General features: G+C 35.4%; 1 protein-coding gene across 4 annotated transcripts in view; it reads left to right on the top strand.

Moving 5' to 3' along the window:
• The window catches only part of XRCC4 (X-ray repair cross complementing 4), a 381,866-nt gene that overhangs the window by 135,800 nt on the left and 224,638 nt on the right, over positions 1 to 21,428 (top strand). For all 4 annotated transcript variants that reach the window (XM_027545680.1, XM_027545678.1, XM_027545679.1 and 1 more), the window contains exon 6: positions 731 to 837. In XM_027545680.1, coding sequence (XP_027401481.1) covers positions 731 to 837 — 107 coding nt within the window. The remainder of the gene's footprint in view (positions 1 to 730; positions 838 to 21,428) is intronic.

The following is a 21,428-nucleotide window of genomic DNA, read 5'->3' as shown; positions in this document are numbered from 1 at the left end:
TGTAATCCTGATCTAAGTAGTTGTTAATTTTAGGATCAAATGGCTCTGAGTATGAATATGTACTTGATTTTTAAGGAAGAATCATAGGTGACTTATGGCTGATATGGCTTGAACAATTATAATTACTTTAGGCATTAACTGATACAGGTTTGGGTCTATTATTCCTGAATCTGAGAGAAAGCACAAATTTACTAATGGCATAATATAAAGAATATAACATTTAGTATCAGATGATCCTAGTTCAAGTGTTGATCTGGTACTGAATTCTAATGATACTTGGCTTTGTCCTTTAAACTCTCTGTGCCTCACTTAACTGTCTTCATAATAAGAGTAAAGGTAGCCATTTCAGAATTTGGGGAAGACCAAATGAATTCTGCTCAAAGGCAGAACTGCTTTGAAATCAGTAAAGTACTGACCATTCTGTGACACACAGAAGATAATTTAGGAGAGTAGTATTGTGATTTGACAGATGAATAATAAATGATAATAAACTGATTCAAGAATTAATTACAGTGAGCACTAAACATTTACGTTAGGTAAAACAGACACTTGTTCTTAAGAGAGTTAACAAATGGTCTTTAAAGTGCTTTCTTAATTACATAATTTCAATATATATTTGTTTAATTACAATGTTTTTCTAAGGATATTTTCTATAAATACTTACTGGTGAATTTGATACCTGGCCAAGAATGAACCAATGATTTATAATTCCACCTTTCTCTCTTTCTAGGGAAACTCCAACATGTTCTGAAATGACTACTGACAGAGATGCAATCTATGATGAAAGTACTGATGAGGACAGTGAGATCCCATCTAATCCTTCTGTGTTAACTCCAGGTAAAGTAAATACATATATTTCTTTTGATGAATACCTCACTGGGGCTTATTTCTTATTATGGTAACAAACCGTAAAGAAAAATGTTTCGAAAATAATTTTTTCTACAAACACATTTCAGGGTTTTTACTCAAAAACCACAGCTACTTAATGTTAATAATTAATATTCATTATAAAATGCAGCAACTCATTGGCAACAACAAAACAAACAAGCATGTCCACACATATACATACACATGTGTATGCCAAGGTACAGTGTTTCTTATTAAGCATAGATGGGTAAGTGGCAGGCAAGATATGACTGCATGATAAATATCTCCAGCTGAAAGCTGGCTGCCTTTAACATTTGAGGTCTTATCAGGCTAGAGCTACGTGAAGGAGCAGGGTGATCTAGAATGGTTTAGATTGTCCTGAGATTAAGTCCTCTCCCTATTCAGACGAGATCGGACACTTTCAGGGTGGTATGGCTATCGACTTCTCTTACGATTCAGAAAAGTGCTAGAATAGAGGGAGGTGGGTTAAGAAAAAAGATGAGAAATGGCAGTTTAAAGTACTTAAGCCTTACTTAATCGATCAGACCAGCAGCTTTTTAAACTCATGGATGATTTTTCTAGAGTTTTACAAATTGCTTTGAGGTAGGATCCCCTGAACTCATACATACAAGGTTCTGATATAAATGTTCGTTTATTTAACAAATATATTTTTGAGTGTTTATTATATACTGAGAACTTTTCTGTGCAGTAAGGGTGCAAAACACAGAAAGTTCCTCTTTCATGGAGTTTAAATTCTAGACAGGGAAACAGATAATAACAAGGTAAATAAATTTAAGTTTGTTGGGTAGTGATAAATGCTGAAGAGAAAAATAAACCAGGGAAGGATAACAAAAGATGTCAGGGAGGAAATAAGAATGAGGGTTGTGATTTTAGCTAAGGCACCAGAAAAGACCTTGGTAAAAAGGTAATAAGTCTGTCTGTGGAAAGAACATGCCATGCTGAAAAAGCAGTTGAATACAGAGGCCTTGATGTGTGAGTTTGCCTGATGTGTTCAAGCAATAGCATGGAGAGCAGTATGCATAAAGTGAAAAGATGAAGACAGGAAGAATTAGGACATGAGGGAGGCCAGATTGTGTATAAGGTCTTACAGGTCATTGTAAGGATTTCAGTTCGCACTCTGAGTGATACTGGAAACTGTTGCAGAGTTTTAAACAGTCAAGTGACATGATCTGACTTGTTTTAATAGGATTAATCTGTTGTGTTGAGAATAGGATCCTTACTATAGGAGGATCAATATGGAAGAAGATATAACAGACAGAAAGCTAGTTTAACAATGAGTGAAGGATTAGAGTGGCTTAGACCTGAGTGAAAGCAGTGAAGGTGATAAACGAAGGGAAGATTCTAGAAATGTTTAGAGGCAGCAGATTTGCTGTAAAAGTGAATTAGAAGGGAAAGACAGCAATGATGGTAAACTTTTTGGAATGAAGTACTGAAGGCAAGCAATTGAAGGAACTACCAATTTGGGAGAGAGTGTAAGAGGAAGGTCTGCACCTCAGTTTCAGAAACATTAATTCTGAGATATTCAGCAGGGAGCTGGACATAAAAATGTGTACTTTGAGGGAGGGCTCGCTGCTGACATATAAGTAAAAATGGTATTTAGAGCTTGCTGAGATCTCAAGGGAGTTAGAGAAGACAAAAGATCAGTGGTCCAAGAATGCCATACTAACACACTTGAGTGTACAGAGGTGGGAAAGATGAGGAGACCAACAAAGTAGAATGAGGGGGCCGCAAATATTGTAGGTGTGGTATCTTGGAAGGCAAGTCAAGAAAGTATTTCAAGGAGGAGACAGTGATTAGCTGAGTTAAATGCTTCAAACTGAGCAAAGATGATAAGGATTGAGCACTGACTGCCGTATGTAGCAACACAGATGTTATTAGGGATCTTAATAAAAACATTTTCAGTGGACTGGTGGGAAATAGAAGAGAATAGGAGATTCAAAAGGAATGAGAAGAGAGAATTGGAGAACAGATAGCAAGTATGAGCAATACTTCTAACAAGTTTTACCATTAAAAAAGAGGAAAGACCCAGGTCAGTAGCTGAAGAGGAGGGTGAGATCAAGAGGGTATTTTTTTTTTTTTCTTAAATGAGAGAAATAATGTCATGTTTGAATACTGATGGGGTGAAAAAGGAGAGAGGGGGGAAAAAAGTGTCCAGGCAGTAGACAGAAGTAAGAAATCCTGGAATATTGTCTCTAAGTAGATGAGATGGGATCAAATACACAAATGGCAGGATTTAGTTAGCTGGGAGCTTGGTTGCTTCTCCCAATGATGGGAAAGAAGGTAGAATAAATGGATAAAGACAAAGAAAAGTGTCTACTTGTATTCATGGAAATATACTGGTGTTGATTAATTTAGTTGATTGATTAATTCAAATTAGATCACACAATCACACACAAATTCTCATTTTCACATGAGAGTAAAATTTCTTTTAATTTGGAGGCTGTGCTTGGTTTACATTGCTACTGCTACTGCTAAGTCACTTCAGTCGTGTCCGACTCTGTGCAGCCCCATAGACGGCAGCCCAACCAGCTACCCCGTCCCTGGGATTCTCCAGGCAAGAACACTGGAGTGGGTTGCCATTTCCTTCTCCAATGCATGAAAGTGAAAAGTGAAAGTGAAGTCGCTCGGTCGTGTCTGACTCTTAGCGACTCCATGGACTGCACCCTACCAGGCTCCTCCATCCATGGGATTTTCGGAGGAGCCTGGTAGGGTGCAGTCCATTAGTGGCCCATTTAAAATGAAATCTCTTTTTTAATAATAATCAAATGTAATTGAAAGTTCACAAGGAAAGGGAATACTCTTTCCATTTGAACATTCTGAACTTCTATTAAACACAATGGCCTTTGATTTTGTTCCCTATTCAGAGTGTCTCACAAACCTTTGATGTAGATGAAAATTATTTTTGAAGAGAAAATATATGGTTAAATATGGGTATATGAGAATAGGGTCCTTTATGTGTTCAGTCTCTTTTAAGTAAAGCTTTAAGCTATAATTATACTATTTTAAATTTGGCAAAATTTCTCCTCTTCAAAAATGTTTAGATCATTGAATATTTTTTATATATTTTACATTATTTTTTCTTTAACTCATATCTAGTTCACTACATATTTGACCATGGGTCTCTGATTCTCTCTCTCTCTCTCTCTTTTTTTTTTTTTTGCATTTAACTTGCTTTTGACAAGTTTTAATTAAGAGCATTTTTATTAGAAATTTTAACTGTTCTTTTCTCTCTGCGTCTTTAAGAAGTATTCATGAAACTAAAGTTTGCTTTAAAGAAAAGTGAATCTTAGATAGAAAGTGCTTGATATGTCATTAAGCACTGGACTAAACAGATATGAGGAGAAGCATTTTATATGTTAAACAATAAAATGAGCCTCATAATATACCGGATTTCCATAAACTATTCTTCTTTGGTGACAAAATATATTCTTAGTCCATGGGATTTTCTCTTATCTAGCTTAGTCCTTTGGCTTTTTATATATTATTATTGAGTATTTGGGGAGAGCAGTGAGAATTTCTTCCTTAACTTATTCTGCCATTTTGACAATAACTTCTTAGAGTATAAGTAAATACATGAATTTATTTTAGATATTGCAGGTTCATGTATGCTTTATATACTATAAGAACAAGAGGAAAACAAATGAATGGAATTTAATACATTTATCTTTCAGAAAACCATTTCTTTCAATGGCTAAATGTGTAACTTGATAATAATTTTTATTATGTAAATATATTTTCATCATTAATTATTAAAATCACCAAATTGCCTCATGAGTTGTTTACATTATTACCTCATTCCTACAGAGGTTTAGTGAGACCAGGATCATTTAGTGATTCCATAACATTCATTCAAGTAAAATATTTCTTTATGTGTATACCCAGAAGTAGGGTAGGAGTGTCATAGTTTGTAAGAAACTAATAGGTAACCTCATGCGAAGAGTTGACTCATTGGAAAAGACTCTGATGCTGGGAGGGATTGGGGGCAGGAGGGGAAGGGGACGACAGAGGATGAGATGGCTGGATGGCATCACTGACTCAATGGACGTGAGTCTGAGTGAACTCCGGGAGTTGGTGATGGACAGGGAGGCCTGGCGTGCTGCGATTCATGGGGTCGCAAAGAATTGGACAGGACTGAGCGACTGAACTGAACTGAACTGAATAGGTAACATTTTTATGAATAAGCAATCTGTTTTATTACTTTTTTCCTCCAACATTTTTAAACTTTCCTCATTGTTAGGATTGTTGAGGAAATAACTAGTGACAAGTAGTCCAATCTAATAAATGACATCATGTTCATATGTACTATACCACATTTAAAGGTTTACGAAAAGTCTTTAAAGCGTTCTGAACAGTTTATTAACTAACAGGAGATCTCTGAAGTATTCTGAAATTGGAACATCACAGTTGATACCACCCCGTGACTACATTTTATATTTTTCTGTAGTAAAATTTGCTTTCTCTATGTTTTAATTTCCAAAATTTCTAGAGAGCAGTGGTTTTATAAACTTTATTATTTCCTACACTGTGACTGCATACTAAGTCCTAGGGTTTGTAGGTATTGCACTTTATTTCAGATTAAGATTATGATAGATAAGCTAGGTGCTGTGTTCGCTATTTATAACTCGGTTCTCGGATTACAAAGGAGGATATGTCATTTCACTCTCTTCTAGTGGGTATTAGTTCCTTGTGGCATTAAGACTCCTGGGTAGTCTGGATTTTTCCTACCTCCAGGATTGTTTCTGTTTTTTAATTCAGTGGAAACCTACTGGGTTATTATAGGTATCATTAAACGATCTTCTCTACAGGAAACCCTCTTTCTTTAGTTACCATTCAAGGTAACACCTGATGTCCATTGCTGTGGAGAAACTTCAAGTTGAATTATGTGCAGTGAATAACAGAATCTCACCAAAATATCCAGTGATATAAGCATAATTGATATAGCATCTTAGTAACAAAACATTACTAAGCAACAGTTTATCCAAGTAGCTTTTCAATTGCCCCAACAATATCTGATCTAACCTAAGAAATAACTTAGGATTATGCAGATTTTTATAGTTTCCTAATCATTTTATACTATATTAAAAGTAGAATTATGTGAAAACAGTTTTTAAATATATATGAATGTTCTAAGAATTTTAAAAATTATCATAAAGCATTTATTAGTCTTAACATAATTCAAATTGTGTGTGAATATTTAGTGGAAAAAATTAGATTTATTTTATAGAAATAGGATCTTTATGTGAAGTATTTGGAAAACATGGTTAACTGTGTCCTACTTAGCCACCACAAGGGGAATTATTTTAATGTCTCATTAATTATGTTTAATATAATTTAAAACTTACTTTAATGGATAGTCAATATTTTTTAATTATAATTATTTCTAATAAAAATTAACAAATTTCTTACATTTAGAGAATAGTTAAATCAACCTTCCTAAAAGTACAAATAAGAAATATACTTATTCTAGAATGTTTTTGCTTGCTACACTTTGTATTAAAGGTCCACAACCACGAAAATCAGCTTTCTTACCACTTTCTCCATAATTATTAGCCTGAAATTTAGCACATTAGTTTAATTAGTCTTCGTTCGTATCCAACAGGAAGGTCCCTGTATAACTGCTATCAGTAATTCAGGCTTTTGCTTAGTTGGTGGGCTTCCTGAAAGGAAGTGTGATTATAGAATGGCCTTTTTGAAAATAAATGAATGGCTGTGTCAAACAGTTGATGAATACTGATATAGTAGCTTTTAAAAATAGAACAGAATCCAAAATTTCCAACTATCAAAGAGCTCGTTGCTTTGAACACTGAATGTCCACTCACAGAAGGGATAACATGTCCTGCCAAAGAGATTACTCAGAATTCAGCTTTAGAATCATAGATTATGTCCTTAATATTCTCCAGCTTGTTTATCATAGACTCATTTGTTTCTAAACTCTAAATAAAAAGCTTGATTTAGAATAACCTATCACAAAACTGGAAAATCAATTTGAGTAAATTTCCTAGCAATCATGGGCTCTTATTCATAAACTACCTTGTGGAAGAATGATGACATAATTTGAGGAATCTAGATCTAATATAGTTATAGATCTTCTATTATTAATACAAGCCCGTCATTTTTCAGAAGAGACAGAAGCCTAGGAAGGTTGAGTACATTACTGTTGGTCACACAGGAGAAAATAATGAGAAAGTGTTTGCCCTCTGTAATGATTGATTGCCTACCTTTGCACATTTCTTTTTGAGCTATTATAAAAACCCTGGGGAATGTGCTAGCACTAAGGAAGTTGTCACCGATGCAATACAATAATGATAACATGTTTTTCTTCTAAAGAGAAGAGAAATCCTAAAGAGAAAAGAAAGCATAAGTTTTCCATAGAGATAGTCAGTATTATTAAATAAGGAAGGCTTTATGACCTAAACCTTTTGGAGAAAATTCCAGAATGTACATATTTCTATTGAGGTCATCCTTTGTGTATATTTTTTTAATTGAGATACAGTTGACATGTGACCTTGTGCAATGTGTAGATTTGGTACATTTATAATTACAATGTGACTACCACTGAAGCGTTAGCTAACACCTCTATCACATGACATATCTAAATATCATTTCTTTTTTCTGGTAAGAACTATTAAAGATCTAGTCCCATCGAAACTTTGAAGTTTTTAATTCAGTATTATTGACTCTAATTATTATGCAATGCATTCGATCTGCAAGACTTACTGATCTCCTAGTTGTAAGTTTGTAATCTCAAGTAGTATTTCTCCGATTTCCAACCCCTGTCCCCTAGTAGCTGTCATTCTACTCTGTTTTTATGAGTTTGGGTGTTTTAAGTCCACATATAGGTGCAATTATACAGTGTTTGTCTTTTTCTGTCTGACTAACCTCACTCCCTGTGTATTTTAATTGCTTTAGACTTTGACTTAGTATATTATTTATTTGAGAACTCTCAAATGTATCAAAGGTTTTTAGCAAATCTATGATAACTTCTCTGTATCCCACTATTAAAATGTAACTTTGGTATAACTTCCTAGTGATAGCTTATGGTGAAGGGTGTCAGATTCGTGATCTCTGAAAGAAAGAATTTCACTTTGGGACCAAAGACATAGCTTCAGTCACTTGGAGCTTCGTGTGGCATTTTTATTAATGGAAAGGGATGGAGAAAGCTTCTGACATGGACATCGGAGGGGTATAGAGAGCCCCACCTGCTAGTCTTATCAAGTCCTTATGTACTTTTTCAATTAGTTACTGATGATAGAAAGGTCTTACCAGACCCACTCCCACAACATACATATCCTTGAGCAAGGTGAGTTGTTTTTTTGTGTGTGTAATCATTAGCTCTGGCATTAAAGAAACTTCAGTTCAGTTCAGATCAATTGCCCAGTCATGCCCAACTCTTTGCCACCCCATGGACTATAGCACGCCAGGCCTCCCTGTCCATCACCAACTCCGGAGTCCACCCAAACCCATTCCATTGAGTTGGTCATGCCATCCAACCATTTCATCCTGTGTCAACCCTTTCTCCTCCTGCCCTCAATCTTTCCCAGCATCAGGGTCTTTTCCAATGAGTCAGCTCTTCGCATGAGGTGGCCAAAGTACTGGAGTTTCAGCTTCAACATCAGTCCTTCCAAGGAACACCCAGGACTGATCTCCCTTAGGATGGACTAGTTGGATTTCCTTGCAGTCCAAGGGACTCTCAAGAGTCTTCTCCAACACCACAGTTCAAAAGCATCAATCCTTGGGGGCTCAGCTTTCTTTATAGTCCAACTCTTACATCCATACATGACTACTGGAAAAACATGGCCTTGACTAGATGGACCTTTGTTAGCAAAGTGACATCTCTGCTTTTTCATATGCTGTCTAGGTTGCTCATAACTTTCCTTCCAAGGAGTAAGCGTCTTTTAATTTCATGGCTACAATCACCATCTGCAATGATTTTGGAGCCCCCCAAAAATAAAATCTGCCACTGTTTACACTGTTTCTCTGTCTATTCGCCATGAAATGATGGGATCGGATGCCATGATCTAAGTTTTCTGAATGTTGAGCTTGAAGCCAACTTTTTCATTCTCTTTCACTTTCATCAAGAGGCTCTTTAGTTCTTCTTCACTTTCTGCCAGAAGGGTGGTATCATCTGCATATCTGGGTTATTGATTTTTCTCCCAGCAGTCGTGATTCCAGCTTGTGCTTCATCCAGCCCAGTGTTTCTCATGATGTACTGTGCATATAAGTTAAATAAGCAGGGTGACAATATACAGCCTTGACGTACTCCTTTTCCTATTTGGAACCAGTCTGTTGTTCCATGTCCAATTCTAACTGTTGCTTCCTGACCTGCATATAGGTTTCTCAAGAGGCAAGTCAGGTGGTCTGGTATTCCCATCTCTTTCAGAAATTCACACAGTTTGTTGTGATCCACACAGTTAAAGACTTTGGCATAGTCAATAATGTAGAAATAGATGTTTTTCTGGAACTCTCGCTTTTTTGATGATCCAGCGGATGTTGGCAATTTGATTTCTGGTTCCTCTGCCTTTTCTAAAACCAGCTTGAACATCTGGAAGTTCACGGTTCATGTATCGTTGAAGCCTGGCCTGGAGAATTTTGAGCATTACTTTACTAGCGTGTGAGATGAGCGCAATGTGCAGTAGTTTGAGCATTCTTTGGCATTGCCTTTCTTTGGGATTGGAATGGAAACTGACCTTTTCCAGTCCTGTGGCCACTGCTGAGTTTTCCAAATTTGCTGGCATATTCAGTGCGGCACTTTCACAGCATCGTCTTTTAGGATTTGAAATAGCCCAACTGGAATTCCATCACCTCCACTAGCTTTGTTCGTAGTGATGCTTCCTAAGGCCCACCTGACTTCACATTCCAGGATGTCTGGCTCTAGGACCTCTAGGTGAGTGATCACACCATCTTGATTATCTCGGTTGTAAAGATCTTTTTTGTATAGTTTTTCTGTGTATTCTTGCCACCTCTTCTTAGTATCTTCTGCTTCTATCAGGCCCATACCATTTCTGTCCAATTTTATTGTGCCCGTCTTTGCATGAAATGTTCCCTTGGTATCTCTAATTTTCTTGAAGAGATATCTAGTCTTTCCCATTCTATTGTTTTCCTCTATTACTTTGCACTGATACCGAGGAAGGCTTTCTTATCTCTCCTTGCTATTCTTTGGAACTCTGCATTCAAATGGTATAGTTTTCCTATTCTCCTTTGCTTTTCACTTCTTTTCTTTCACAGCTATTTGTAAGGGATCCTCAGACAGCCATTTTGCTTTTTTGCATTTCTTCTTCTTGGGAATGGTCTTGCTCCCTGTCTCCTGTACAATGTCATGAACCTCCATCCATAGTTCATCAGGCACTCTGTCTATCAGATCTAGTCCCTTAAATCTATTTCTCACTTCCACTATATAATATTAAGGGATTTGATTTAGGTCATACCTGAATAGTCTAGTGGTTTTCCCTATTATCTTCAATTTAAGTCTGAATTTGGCATATTGTCCATGATCTGAGCCACAGTCATCTTCCAGTCTTGTTTTTGCTGACTGTAGACAGCCTCTCTGTCTTTGGCTGCAAAGGAAAAAAAAATATAATCAATCTAATTTCGGTGTTAGCCATCTGGTGATGTCCATGTTTAGCATCTTGTGTTGTTGGAAGAGGGTGTTTGCTATGCCCAGTGCCTTCTCTTGACAACCCTGTTAGCCTTTTCCCTGCTTCATTCTGTACTCTAAGGCCAAATTTGCCTGTTACTCCATGTGTTTCTTGACTTCCTACTTTTACATTCCAGCCCCATATAATGAAAAGGACATCTTTTTTCAGTGTTAATATTAGAAGGTCTTGTAGGTCTTCATAGAACCATTCAAATTCAGCTTCTTCAGCATTACCGGTCAGACATAGACTTATATTACCGTGATATTGAATGGTTTGCCTTGGAGACGAACAGAGATCATTCTGACTAAGAAAGTTAGTCTTAGGCAAAATAGATTGTTGCCATAACAACTCAGAGCTTAAAAAAAAACATCTTATGTGACTAAGACAAAGAAATATAGAAAATAAAAGTTGTTCCTTTCTCCTCCTAGAGGGACCCAGATTCCCTATCAACCTAGCTAAGAATTAACTCTCTCATTTGGTAACTATTTCTACATCTTTATATGTTCTTGAAGAGATAAAAATAAACTCTGTTAAGAATATTTGTCTCTGGCTGTGGGTGAATGAGAAGGTTGGCACATTCTCTCCTCCAAAAGTAACTGCAGATCTAAAATTGCCAAAAAGGAGATAAATACATTCTTCATTGCTCTTGAAATCAGCAAAAAGCAAACAGCAATAAGAGAAGTGCCTGAGTGTGTGCTAAGTTGCTTCAGTTGTGTCCCACCCTGTGCGACCCAATGGAGTGTAGCCCACGGCTCCTCTGTCAATGGGATTCTCCAGGCAAGAATACTGGAGTGGGTTGCCATGATGTCCTCCAGGGGACCTTCCCAACTCAGGCATGGAATCTTGGACCAAATAGGACTCACTTAATTATCAGTGAAGGGTGATCCTCACATCCAGTAGTATTGTTGGTGACAGTAATGCTCTTGGCAACAGTTGCTAAGTGCGTTGGGCCAATGTTGTAAATAAACTGAGGTTAGATTGCTGTGTGGCTACATTTATACCATTTTTCTCCAAGCATCTAGAAATAGGATTTTACTGACTATGGCAACTTGAAATAAGTAGTCATCTACATGATGCTTCAGTGGGTAATATATATATGAGAAAAAGGTACATGGTAACTTATTTAACTTAAACAAGTTTTTTCTTTCCTGTGTAACTTCTCAAAGTCTTGAATATGTTAATATTCATAACGATGAATCCAAGAAAGTATTGAAAAACACATCTCAAGTTTATAAGACCTTGAGAACTTTTAAAATGGGTTTTATTATTCTGTGACACCCAAGTAAGAAACCCTGCTTTGTATGATTTGATTCATATATGAATTAGGTGAGAACAGGGGAAGTATCTAAAGAAAATAAATATTTCCCATATTTCTGTATGTCTCAGTTTTAAGGGGACATGTACTGAATGTGGACGGAGGAGCATGTAAATAAGGTTATAATCTCAAAAGGTAGCATAACCCATGAGAATATATTAAACCTCAGAACATGCAGTGACTTGTACTAGTTCTGAGAATGGTTTAAAAATGATATCTTACTGTTGTGGTGGTAAGAAATCTGATCTGAGAATGGACTCTAGGACAAGTGTTGGTTGATATAGTTAATGTTAATTGGTGACAGAAACTCTACATAAATTCTTTTCAACTTGGTCTGTTCAATCCAGTGAGATCTTAACCTCTGGTTCTTTTTTTCTTTTTTAGTCATTTCATTAATTTATTTACTTTTGGCTGTATTGGCTTTTCACTGCTGCGTGAGCTTTTCTCTAGTTACGGAAAGCAAGGGCCGCTCTCTAGCTGTAATGCACAGGCTTCTCATGACGGCTTCTCTTGTTGCAGAGCACAAGCTCTAGCAGACTTTAGTAGTTGCAGCATGTGGTCTCAGTATTTGCAGCTCCCAGGCTCTAGAGCCCAGGCTCAGCAGTTGTGGTACATGGGCTTAGCTGTCACAGCATGTGGGATCTTCCTGGATCAGAGATCCACCCCATATCTGCTGCATTGGCAGTCAGATTCTTTATTACTGAGCCAACAGGGAAACCTTTAACTTCTGATTCTTAAATAATGTTTAGTGGGGGGATCTTTGAGCCCTTTGGAATTATAATTGGATAATAATTATCCAATTTTTTCATGTCCATCAAGTCGGTGATGTCATCCAACCACCTTAATCTCTGGCATCCCCTTCTCCTCCTGCCTTCAATCTTTCCCAGCATCAGGTCTTTTCCAGTGAGTCAGTTCTTTGCATCAGGTGGCCAAAGTGTTGGAGTTTCAGCTTTAGCATCAGTCCTTCCAATGAATATTCAGGACTGGTTTCCTTTAGGATTGACTGGTTTGATCTCCTTGCAGTCCAAGGACTTTCAAGAGTCTTCTCAAGCACCACAATGCAAAGGCATCAATTCTTTGGTGCTAAGCCTTCTTTATGGTACAACTCTCACATCTGTACATGACTGCTGGAAAAACCATAGCTTTGACTATATGGACCTGTGACCGTAAGCAAAGTGATGTCTCTGCATTTTAGTATGCTGTCTAGGTTTGTCATAGCTTTCCTTCCAAAAAAGAAAGGGTCTTTTAATTTCATGGCTCCAGTCATCATCCACATTGATTTTGGACCAAGAAAATAAAATCTGCCACTGCTTCCACTTTTTCCCCTTCTATTTGCCATGAAGTGATGAGACTAGATGCCATGATCTTAGTTTTTTTAATGTTGAATTTTAAGCCAGCTTTTTTACTCTGGTTTTCTACATTATATCTTTATTTTACACACTTAAGATCTATTTGATCTTAAAGTTTAGAAAAGTTCCATCTGAGAGTAATTCTGTGGTTCTAGAATATATTTATATTATTGTGAAAAAAAATCAGATTTTACTACCAAGTCATGAAACCTTTAGGTGGGTATAGATGATTGTAGGTGTAACTGAGTATTGCAACACCTAATAAATGCAGAAGACGTTGTACTGTTTGTGGGTTTTTTTGTTTTGTTTTGTTTTAGATTCATTGTAGTAAAACAAATTTCAGAAATCTGTATTACTATATTTATAAATTTGAGAAAAATGAAGCTAAACATTTTCACTGTCACTTTAAAACTGCAAACCATGACCCTGTTGAGACAAAGCGTGTAATGCATCAACAATCTCTAAATCAGCTGAATGTCTATACTGTAATGTGTAGGATTCTCATCTCTCCGTGACTGTGACAGGGATCACCACCAGAAACAGCACATCTGGTTCCTTTAGTCATTTCATCAATATCACCTATAAGCCATACTTAAGATCAAAAGGATAGAGAAGGTTACCAGTGATGAGGTTCTGGAATGTAGCCAGCCCACCAGCATTGACAATGTTGCTTGCTGCAACTTAACTCTGAGGGCCTGGGTATGTGTGAAAGATGGATATCAGCAGGCTTGCTAAGTAGTCTGAATGCATGACATGGTCACAGAGAACAGTTACAAGGAGGGTGGGCAAAAGAAAGACTTGAAGTGAGACCCTAAGTGTCAAATCCAAGCCTTGTAAAACTTGGGAATGCTGAAAAATAGTAGCTGCAAACATATACATATCAACACTCAGGATTTTGTGGAGAGGGTGGAAGGGTTATAATTTGGGGAAATGAAAGAATAAAAAGAAAACTTAGGGTACGTTCAAGCACAATGACTAGGTATGCTAACAACCTTCTTTCTTTCGATTTTAAATGGCATAACTTGGACTAAATCAGAGGTTGTGAATTGTTAATTCTTGCTAAGATCTATGTCACATACTTTGTTTTTCCTCAGTGACATCAGTGTTTCAAGTAATAAATTTGAATGTATTTAAACAGGGCATAGGTTTTCTTATTTTCTGTACTCCTCAATACTTCTCTTAGGTCTGGATTACTTCATTCATTGATATCACTTGTGTAATTTCTGGAAATATTTTAATGTGTGACCCCCTGGAAGTTGATGATTGTATTGACAATGAAGATGATCACAATAGTTCTTCTAGCTCTACTCCTATGATGTCGTTAATACTGTTACTATTACTACTGTTACCACCACTACTATGATCACTGCCATTACTACTTCTACTTTTTCTATTACTATTATTGTTCTGTATGGTTCCACTACCATCACTACTAGGAGAATCATCACGACATCCACAACTACTACAGACCCATACTCATGGCACTTACAAGTGGGTACCAGAGTCTATTCTAGGTTTCTTAGATGTATTGTTTCATTTACACCTAATAACAATCCTACAAAGTTTGTACTATGACTATCACCAGTTTAATCTTAGTTCTCCCATCTTATCACCATAAGCTGGGAGAACTGAAGCACAGAAAGATTAGAGAACTTGCCCAGTGTAACAAGGCTAATAAATTATGGAGCTGAGATTCTGACATCTCTGAGAACCCTTCCTGCTGTAAAGTTATTTGTATTCAATAAATAGAACACTCTAACTTATTAAAATCTTAGAGTATGATTTTATATTTTTCAATTCAAGTATATTTTGATGCCTTCATTTTTATAAAATAAGGCTCCTAAAAAAGGAAGCATGGAATATTTGGCCTCGTTCTTACTTAATAGAATGGGCACACATTCTTCTAGGAAAGCTACAGCCTGGTGACATTAATGCACCATTAAGATGAATGGGAATGTTCATGTGTCTGTTGAAAGCCCATAATTTAATGGCAAAGCAAATAAGGCAGGAGATGGTGATTTGTACTCAGTACTTGATTAAAAGGCTCAGGTAAAGAAGTGCTTAATAAATATTAAATAATACTATGAAATGTCCATATAGACATTAAAAATACAGATTTGTAGGTTTAATTATAGTTTTAAATATAGACTTATTCTGTATGCTACTCATATGTTATTTTATGGATATAAATTAAGAATTATTTTATCTTTCTGGTGAATTGACTTTTTCTTAGCATTATGAAATATCTCTCCTATGTCTAGTAATGCTTTTTTCCTTAAAGTTATATCTGTCTGATACTAGTACAGCTCTTTGTTTTCTATGTATTTCAACAAAATATTACAGCTTCTTTGGTGCAGAAAAACAGAGACCAGCTTGGTTTGCAGAGAATTTGTAAAATGTAAATTAACACCTTAACTGAATCCCACTAAAAGATAATTAAAATCAACAAAAACGACTCCAGCATTTAAACACTATACTTCATCCTTTCCATGTCTCTTGGTATAATGCTCCACCTTTTATTGTTGGAGGTGGGTTTTATGGTATTGTGAGCTGGACTTGAGATACGATGCTTTGACATGTACTGCGATACTCTTAGGCATTATGGTGGCAAATATTGTGATGACTACAAGATGCATTAACTAAGATTATACATGTCAGGTTGAACTCTTTCTTCAATATATCACCTTGGTGACTCCAAGGTTATTAAAACTGCTGAGACCAGGAGTGTTAACAGTTGGTGATAGGGTTTCAGGGATAATTCTGTTATTGTTGACTGAAAAGATCAATGATGGATTCTTCAGAATGCTTTGCTTTGAATGCATTTCTGATGATTTTTCTTTGGGAAAAAATGGTTAAAATTGAGTACTAACAAGATTAATTTGAATTAGAGAAGTATCTTCTGACAAATAATCTTCATTCTATCAAAACTATTCTAGCAGGAAATATTAACATATTTTTTGCTGAAAATGAGTTTTGTGGCCAAATGAGTTGGGAAAACACCAAGTTAATAAAAATTAAACCTGTTTCTTTACTTCTAAATTGTTCAATCTTTAATATGGTAATTAGTATGCATTTTTGAATACAGCATGCACTATTCCACAGATCAACATTTGCATTGTTAGAAAGTTAATTTATTTCCAACAGAACGTGAGGTTATTAAAAATTAAAGTGTGCAACAATATTTGGTATACTTTTTAATTTGCATTCCTATATTGAAATTAATTTCATTGATATTAGATTAAGTTTTTAATAAACAGTGTTTACTGAAATAGAGGCTCTGTGTGTTTATTTACTTTTATTGATTATCCTTTTTTCATAGATACATTTGTAGCATACTTGATATGGAAGTACAAAATTATGAAGTTAGGTAACACAACATTTTAAAATAAAAAAGTTTAATGGTATTAATTTTTGAGAGTTTAAAAAATGTTAAATAGGTTTTGTGTGCCTGACAAAAGCACTTGCCACATTCTTTAATAAAAACGACTAATTTCAAAGGCTAATTAATATGACTTCTTTTTGAAAACTCTGAAGGCTTCTTTTCATGATTTTTCAATTGCAGATCAAGCCTTCACAGGAGCTCTTTTTCTGCTATATTTATGGTATACCTTTCCAAAATGAAATAAAATTAGACTTCACTACTATTAGAGTCAGAATTCTCATGAATAGTATCTTTAAAACATGGTGTGTGCAAAGTATTTTATACTTGCTGTAATTTCCATTACAAAGGACATCAGCAATAATGAATCATTTCTTTAAAAAATTTAGTTGCTTCTAAGTGACAATCTTTCATTTACATTATATTTTTAAACTGAAAGATAAACTAAACAAACAAAAAAATAGTGTCTGATAGTTAAATGGAGAACCTCCCATAGTCATGCTGTCAGCCAGAAAGCCTTTATTTTCAAAGCCAGTTTCTTATAGCTCATGTTACAAAGGGTGTGATTGGCAGCTCAGTCACTTGGTAACTCAGAATAGGGAGTGTTGCTTTAAAAACAGAAGATGAAGGTGCTGCCACTTGATTAGCATCTTTGTATTTGTTGAACATTCACTTCGTGCTTGTTTAGGACCAGAGAATTGAAAACCAAAAAATAAACACTTTAAGAACTATTCTGTGTGGCTCACTTAGAAGACAATTTTGACATTTCTTGAATCAACAGTTCTTTGTGATTGTGAAGAGGAAAAGTCAGCCTCTTATAAGAATTCCTTTTTGCCTAGGTTGCTTGTGTATTGTTCTATTTGCTTGTTTAAATATCATATAAATTGTAACAATTCATATGTTTTAATGGTACCTCATCCTAGTGCTACTTCTTTATTTGAATGTCAGCGTCATGAAACTAAAACACATGTTCATAAGAAGCTTAGCCTATTTTAATGGAAAAGATTTAGATGGTGAGCTGAGAGCTCATATCTAATCTTCCTTTTATTATTGTGGATAAGGGTAGGTGTCCCTTACCTCTAAGCCTGGCAAGGATTCTGAAAGCCATGTATCAATAATATATATGAAAATGTACTCTGTAGAGTACATAGACAGTAGTATTCTTATCAACGTTACTCTTTGATTTAGGAATGTACGTATGCCAAAGAACTTTTTAAGACACATCTTTCTTTGTTTCCCATACTCTTTGTTCTGTGTTCTAAGAGGTAGTAAATTCAGTGTTATTCCTGCATCACCTAGCACAGGGCATTGCTCACAATAGGATTTTAACATTTGTTTATAAAGTGAATGGATCCTTTACCATATAATTGAATGTAGTTGACATGAACACAGTAAATGCAGTTTACATTGGATTATATTTTTAATTCATTTTACCTGTCATGTTTTTAAACATCATTAGTAAAATTGGACAGATTTGGTCTTTTATTGTCATTACCTGGCATAACATCAGGACTGCCTCACAGTTTATTTTAGCATCGTAATATTGTTAAACAAAGCCCAGCAGTTATGACTTTTATTTGGCGCAATTTCCTACCTATTTCAGAAGGATAAAGTATGGTTTATTCAGTTGTTTTTCTCTAAGCTTCATAACACTTATTTAAACATTGTGTTATATCCAAATTAGCCTAAAAGACTCCATTCATTCTCTGTTCTTTGGCTGGTGTGCCACTTACTCACAGATTCATTGACTATGATTGATTATAAACTGCCTGTGAGACCCACTTACATGGATTCGTCATTTGTTAGAGTTTAAATGAGTCACAATTCCCTCTGCTGTTGGACTTTACAACGTGTAATAAGGTGTTTTTAATGGCTTTCCGTACAAAATACACTTCTTTCATCTGCAGGTTCAGCTTGGTTTAAACCTCTTTTCTTGAGACCATCAACCCAAAGAAGATTTTTATTCTTGATTATTCATTTCTTTCCATGAAATATTTTCTTTCTTAAAATATTTTAAAAGCCAGAGTACAAACTGATTATGCTTCCGTAAAATATTTTCACAGAAAAGTTGCAATATTCTACATTAGTGTTTTCATCAAAATCACCTTTTACATTTTCTGCATTTCTGATCAATTTTAAAATGTTTGACAAATGCGACCAACTTAATTAGTTGTCTACTTGCCTGATCTTGAGCTTCTAAAGAAAAGGGACGATACCATAGTTTACTCTTGCTTCCCAACAGCAGTACAGTGCTTTTTACCTAAGGAGTAGCCAACATTTTTTGTCACACTGAATTGTCCTAATATTTCTATAAAAAGTCTATTGAAAATCTTGCTAGGAAGAGCCGCACAGAGGTTTTTAGTAGAACTATTGCCTCAAACCGAAGAACCAAATAGTAGCCAAGCTGTCATGTTTCTTAAGTGGCTGGGCGAGAGACTAGGCATAAGAGCATTAGGACTTTGATCTGAAAGTGCTCATGCAGTTTGAGGCTGAATATGTGGAGTTTTGTCCAAATTCATAGATAACCTCTTATACCCCTTTCATCCTAATACCTAAATTAGGATGCCTGTGATTACTGTAGTCAAATCCTACTGAAGACCAAGGTCAATGAAGCTGGTAAGTTTCTGGCCAAAAGAGTAATGGGAAAGTGAACTAACATTGATTTTATGCTGCTCTGTTGGGATGCCATACTAGGTGCTTTACATAATTTATCTCATTTTATCTTGCCCTCAATCAATATCAGGCCTTAGAGCTCTCAATTCAAGAGAGGTTAAGTCATTTGTCCAAGGTCACTCACTTAGTATGATAAACAGCCAAAATTTGAACTCACTTGTGGCTGACAACTCAACCCATTATTCAGGCTCTTTTATTATTAATTAATAGCTAGATTTGGTTGTTAAATCTTAATTTCTATGCGTGAGTTGATAAGATTTAATATAAAGAATATTAAAAAACTATTTTGACATTTATTATACTAGAAAATAAATAGTTATTGAGACATTATTTATTATTTACTTGGATGCATAGAAAGAATAAATCTGTAAAGAACCCTTTATATAAGTCCAGGGTAAATGTAAATCTTGTTAAATCTTTAACTTTGACTTGGATACCCATGTGTTCTGTGTCTGTCTGTGCAACAGGCAAATGGAAGTATCCAACTAGTTCTGATTTTCTCTGGATGTGAGTCCAGAGAAAGAATAAATGCCTCTTTTACTTTTCTTATCCTTTACCACTATTGCTGTTGTTAATAATTGACTAAAGGCCTTCTTTGGTATCCGTGGGGGATAGTTTCTAGGAACCCTGTGGATGCCAAAATCCCAAGGATGCTCAAGTCTTTTCTATAAAATGACATAATATTTACATATAACCTATGCGTACCCTTCCAAATATTATAAATTGTCTCTGGATTACTTATGTTATACAATACAGTGTAAATCCTATATAGTTTCTGGGGTGTAGAAAATAAGTTTTGCTTTTTGGAACTTTCTGAAATTGTTTTTCCAAATATTTTAATCTGAAGTTGGTTGAATCTGTGGGGCTAACTGTATGTTAACTTTTGAAGCATTAATTTAGTATAATATTATTAATAGTTGATTTTTTCTTACTTCGACGCATTAGGAGCAACTCATTTATTCCCAGAAAGGGACAGAACTCTCTTGAATTTATATATTGTCCAGAAATGTTTATTTCCTATAACTTCTGTTTCAGAAAGTTTTAGTTACCAATAGTAATTATCAAGTGATTTATATCACGATTATTTACAGCACTGTGGAAGCCTAAGATTCCACTGTAGTTCTACCAGGACCTTAGTTCTCTGATCGAAACATTTTTTGCTAACCTCTTGCTTCTCGTTTTTCTCATCTATAAAATTTAAGGAGAAAATTAGATAATCTCTGAAGTTCAACCAGCTCTAAATTTACAATTCTCCAATGCATTTAAAGTTTACTGTTTCTTCCGTAATGAGGTCAGGAAAAGTCTATGGTGGCCTTGGAAGACTGTTCCCAAGTTTTCTTCTATCTGTTGCCATCCCTAAAATTCTGAAAGGAATTATATAAGTGACACCTGCTGAAATTACAGCCTTATTTTCATTCATCTGATTTTTGAGAAGTCCTAAATTATTGGATAATTCAACCCATCAGATTATAATCTAGAAACATAATCAAGGGAAAACTTAATATAGTTATAAAATCAGTAACTCTGAGCTAGAACATTTATCTAATGTCACCAGGAAAATGTATGCTTTACTTTATTATATTGCTAAGTTGGGGATATATTAATGGAGAAAAGAAAGAAAGAAAGAAAGTGAAGTCACTCAGTCGTGTCTGACTCTTTGCGACCCCATGGACTGTAGCCAGCCAGGCTCCTCTGTCCATGGGATTATCCAGGCAAGAATACTGGAGTGGGTTGCCATTTCCTTCTCCAGGGGATCTTCCCAACCCAGGGACCGAACCCGGATTTCCTACATTGCAGGCAGATGCTTTATCCTCTGAGCTACCAGGGAAGCCCCATATTAATGGAGACTGACTTTTAAAAGGTTTAATTTTAATCCTGTTTATATATTTATGATTTATATATTAATATAGTATTAATTATGCATTTAATATAATATTCATCAGTTCTCAGTAAAAATTAGCTGAAATTAGCATTATTATTAATATCACTATTACTATTGGTAGTCATGGTAAGATGTGCCACTGTTAAATGAAATAAAATACTACTACTATTTTATTTAAATCTTCAAAAAATATTTAAAGAAAATGTTGCTAAATAGCATTCATTTTAGAAATTCAAATATTTATAAGAAATATTCTTGGAAGTTAATAAGAGATTTTTGAAGAGATGTATGGAAGGTACTCAGATAA

The sequence above is a fragment of the Bos indicus x Bos taurus genome, chromosome 7 (genome assembly GCF_003369695.1).
Source record: "Bos indicus x Bos taurus breed Angus x Brahman F1 hybrid chromosome 7, Bos_hybrid_MaternalHap_v2.0, whole genome shotgun sequence".
Lineage (NCBI taxonomy): Eukaryota > Metazoa > Chordata > Mammalia > Artiodactyla > Bovidae > Bos > Bos indicus x Bos taurus.
Note: the sequence above shows the minus strand (reverse complement) of the source record. Positions and strands in the feature narration are given on the sequence as shown.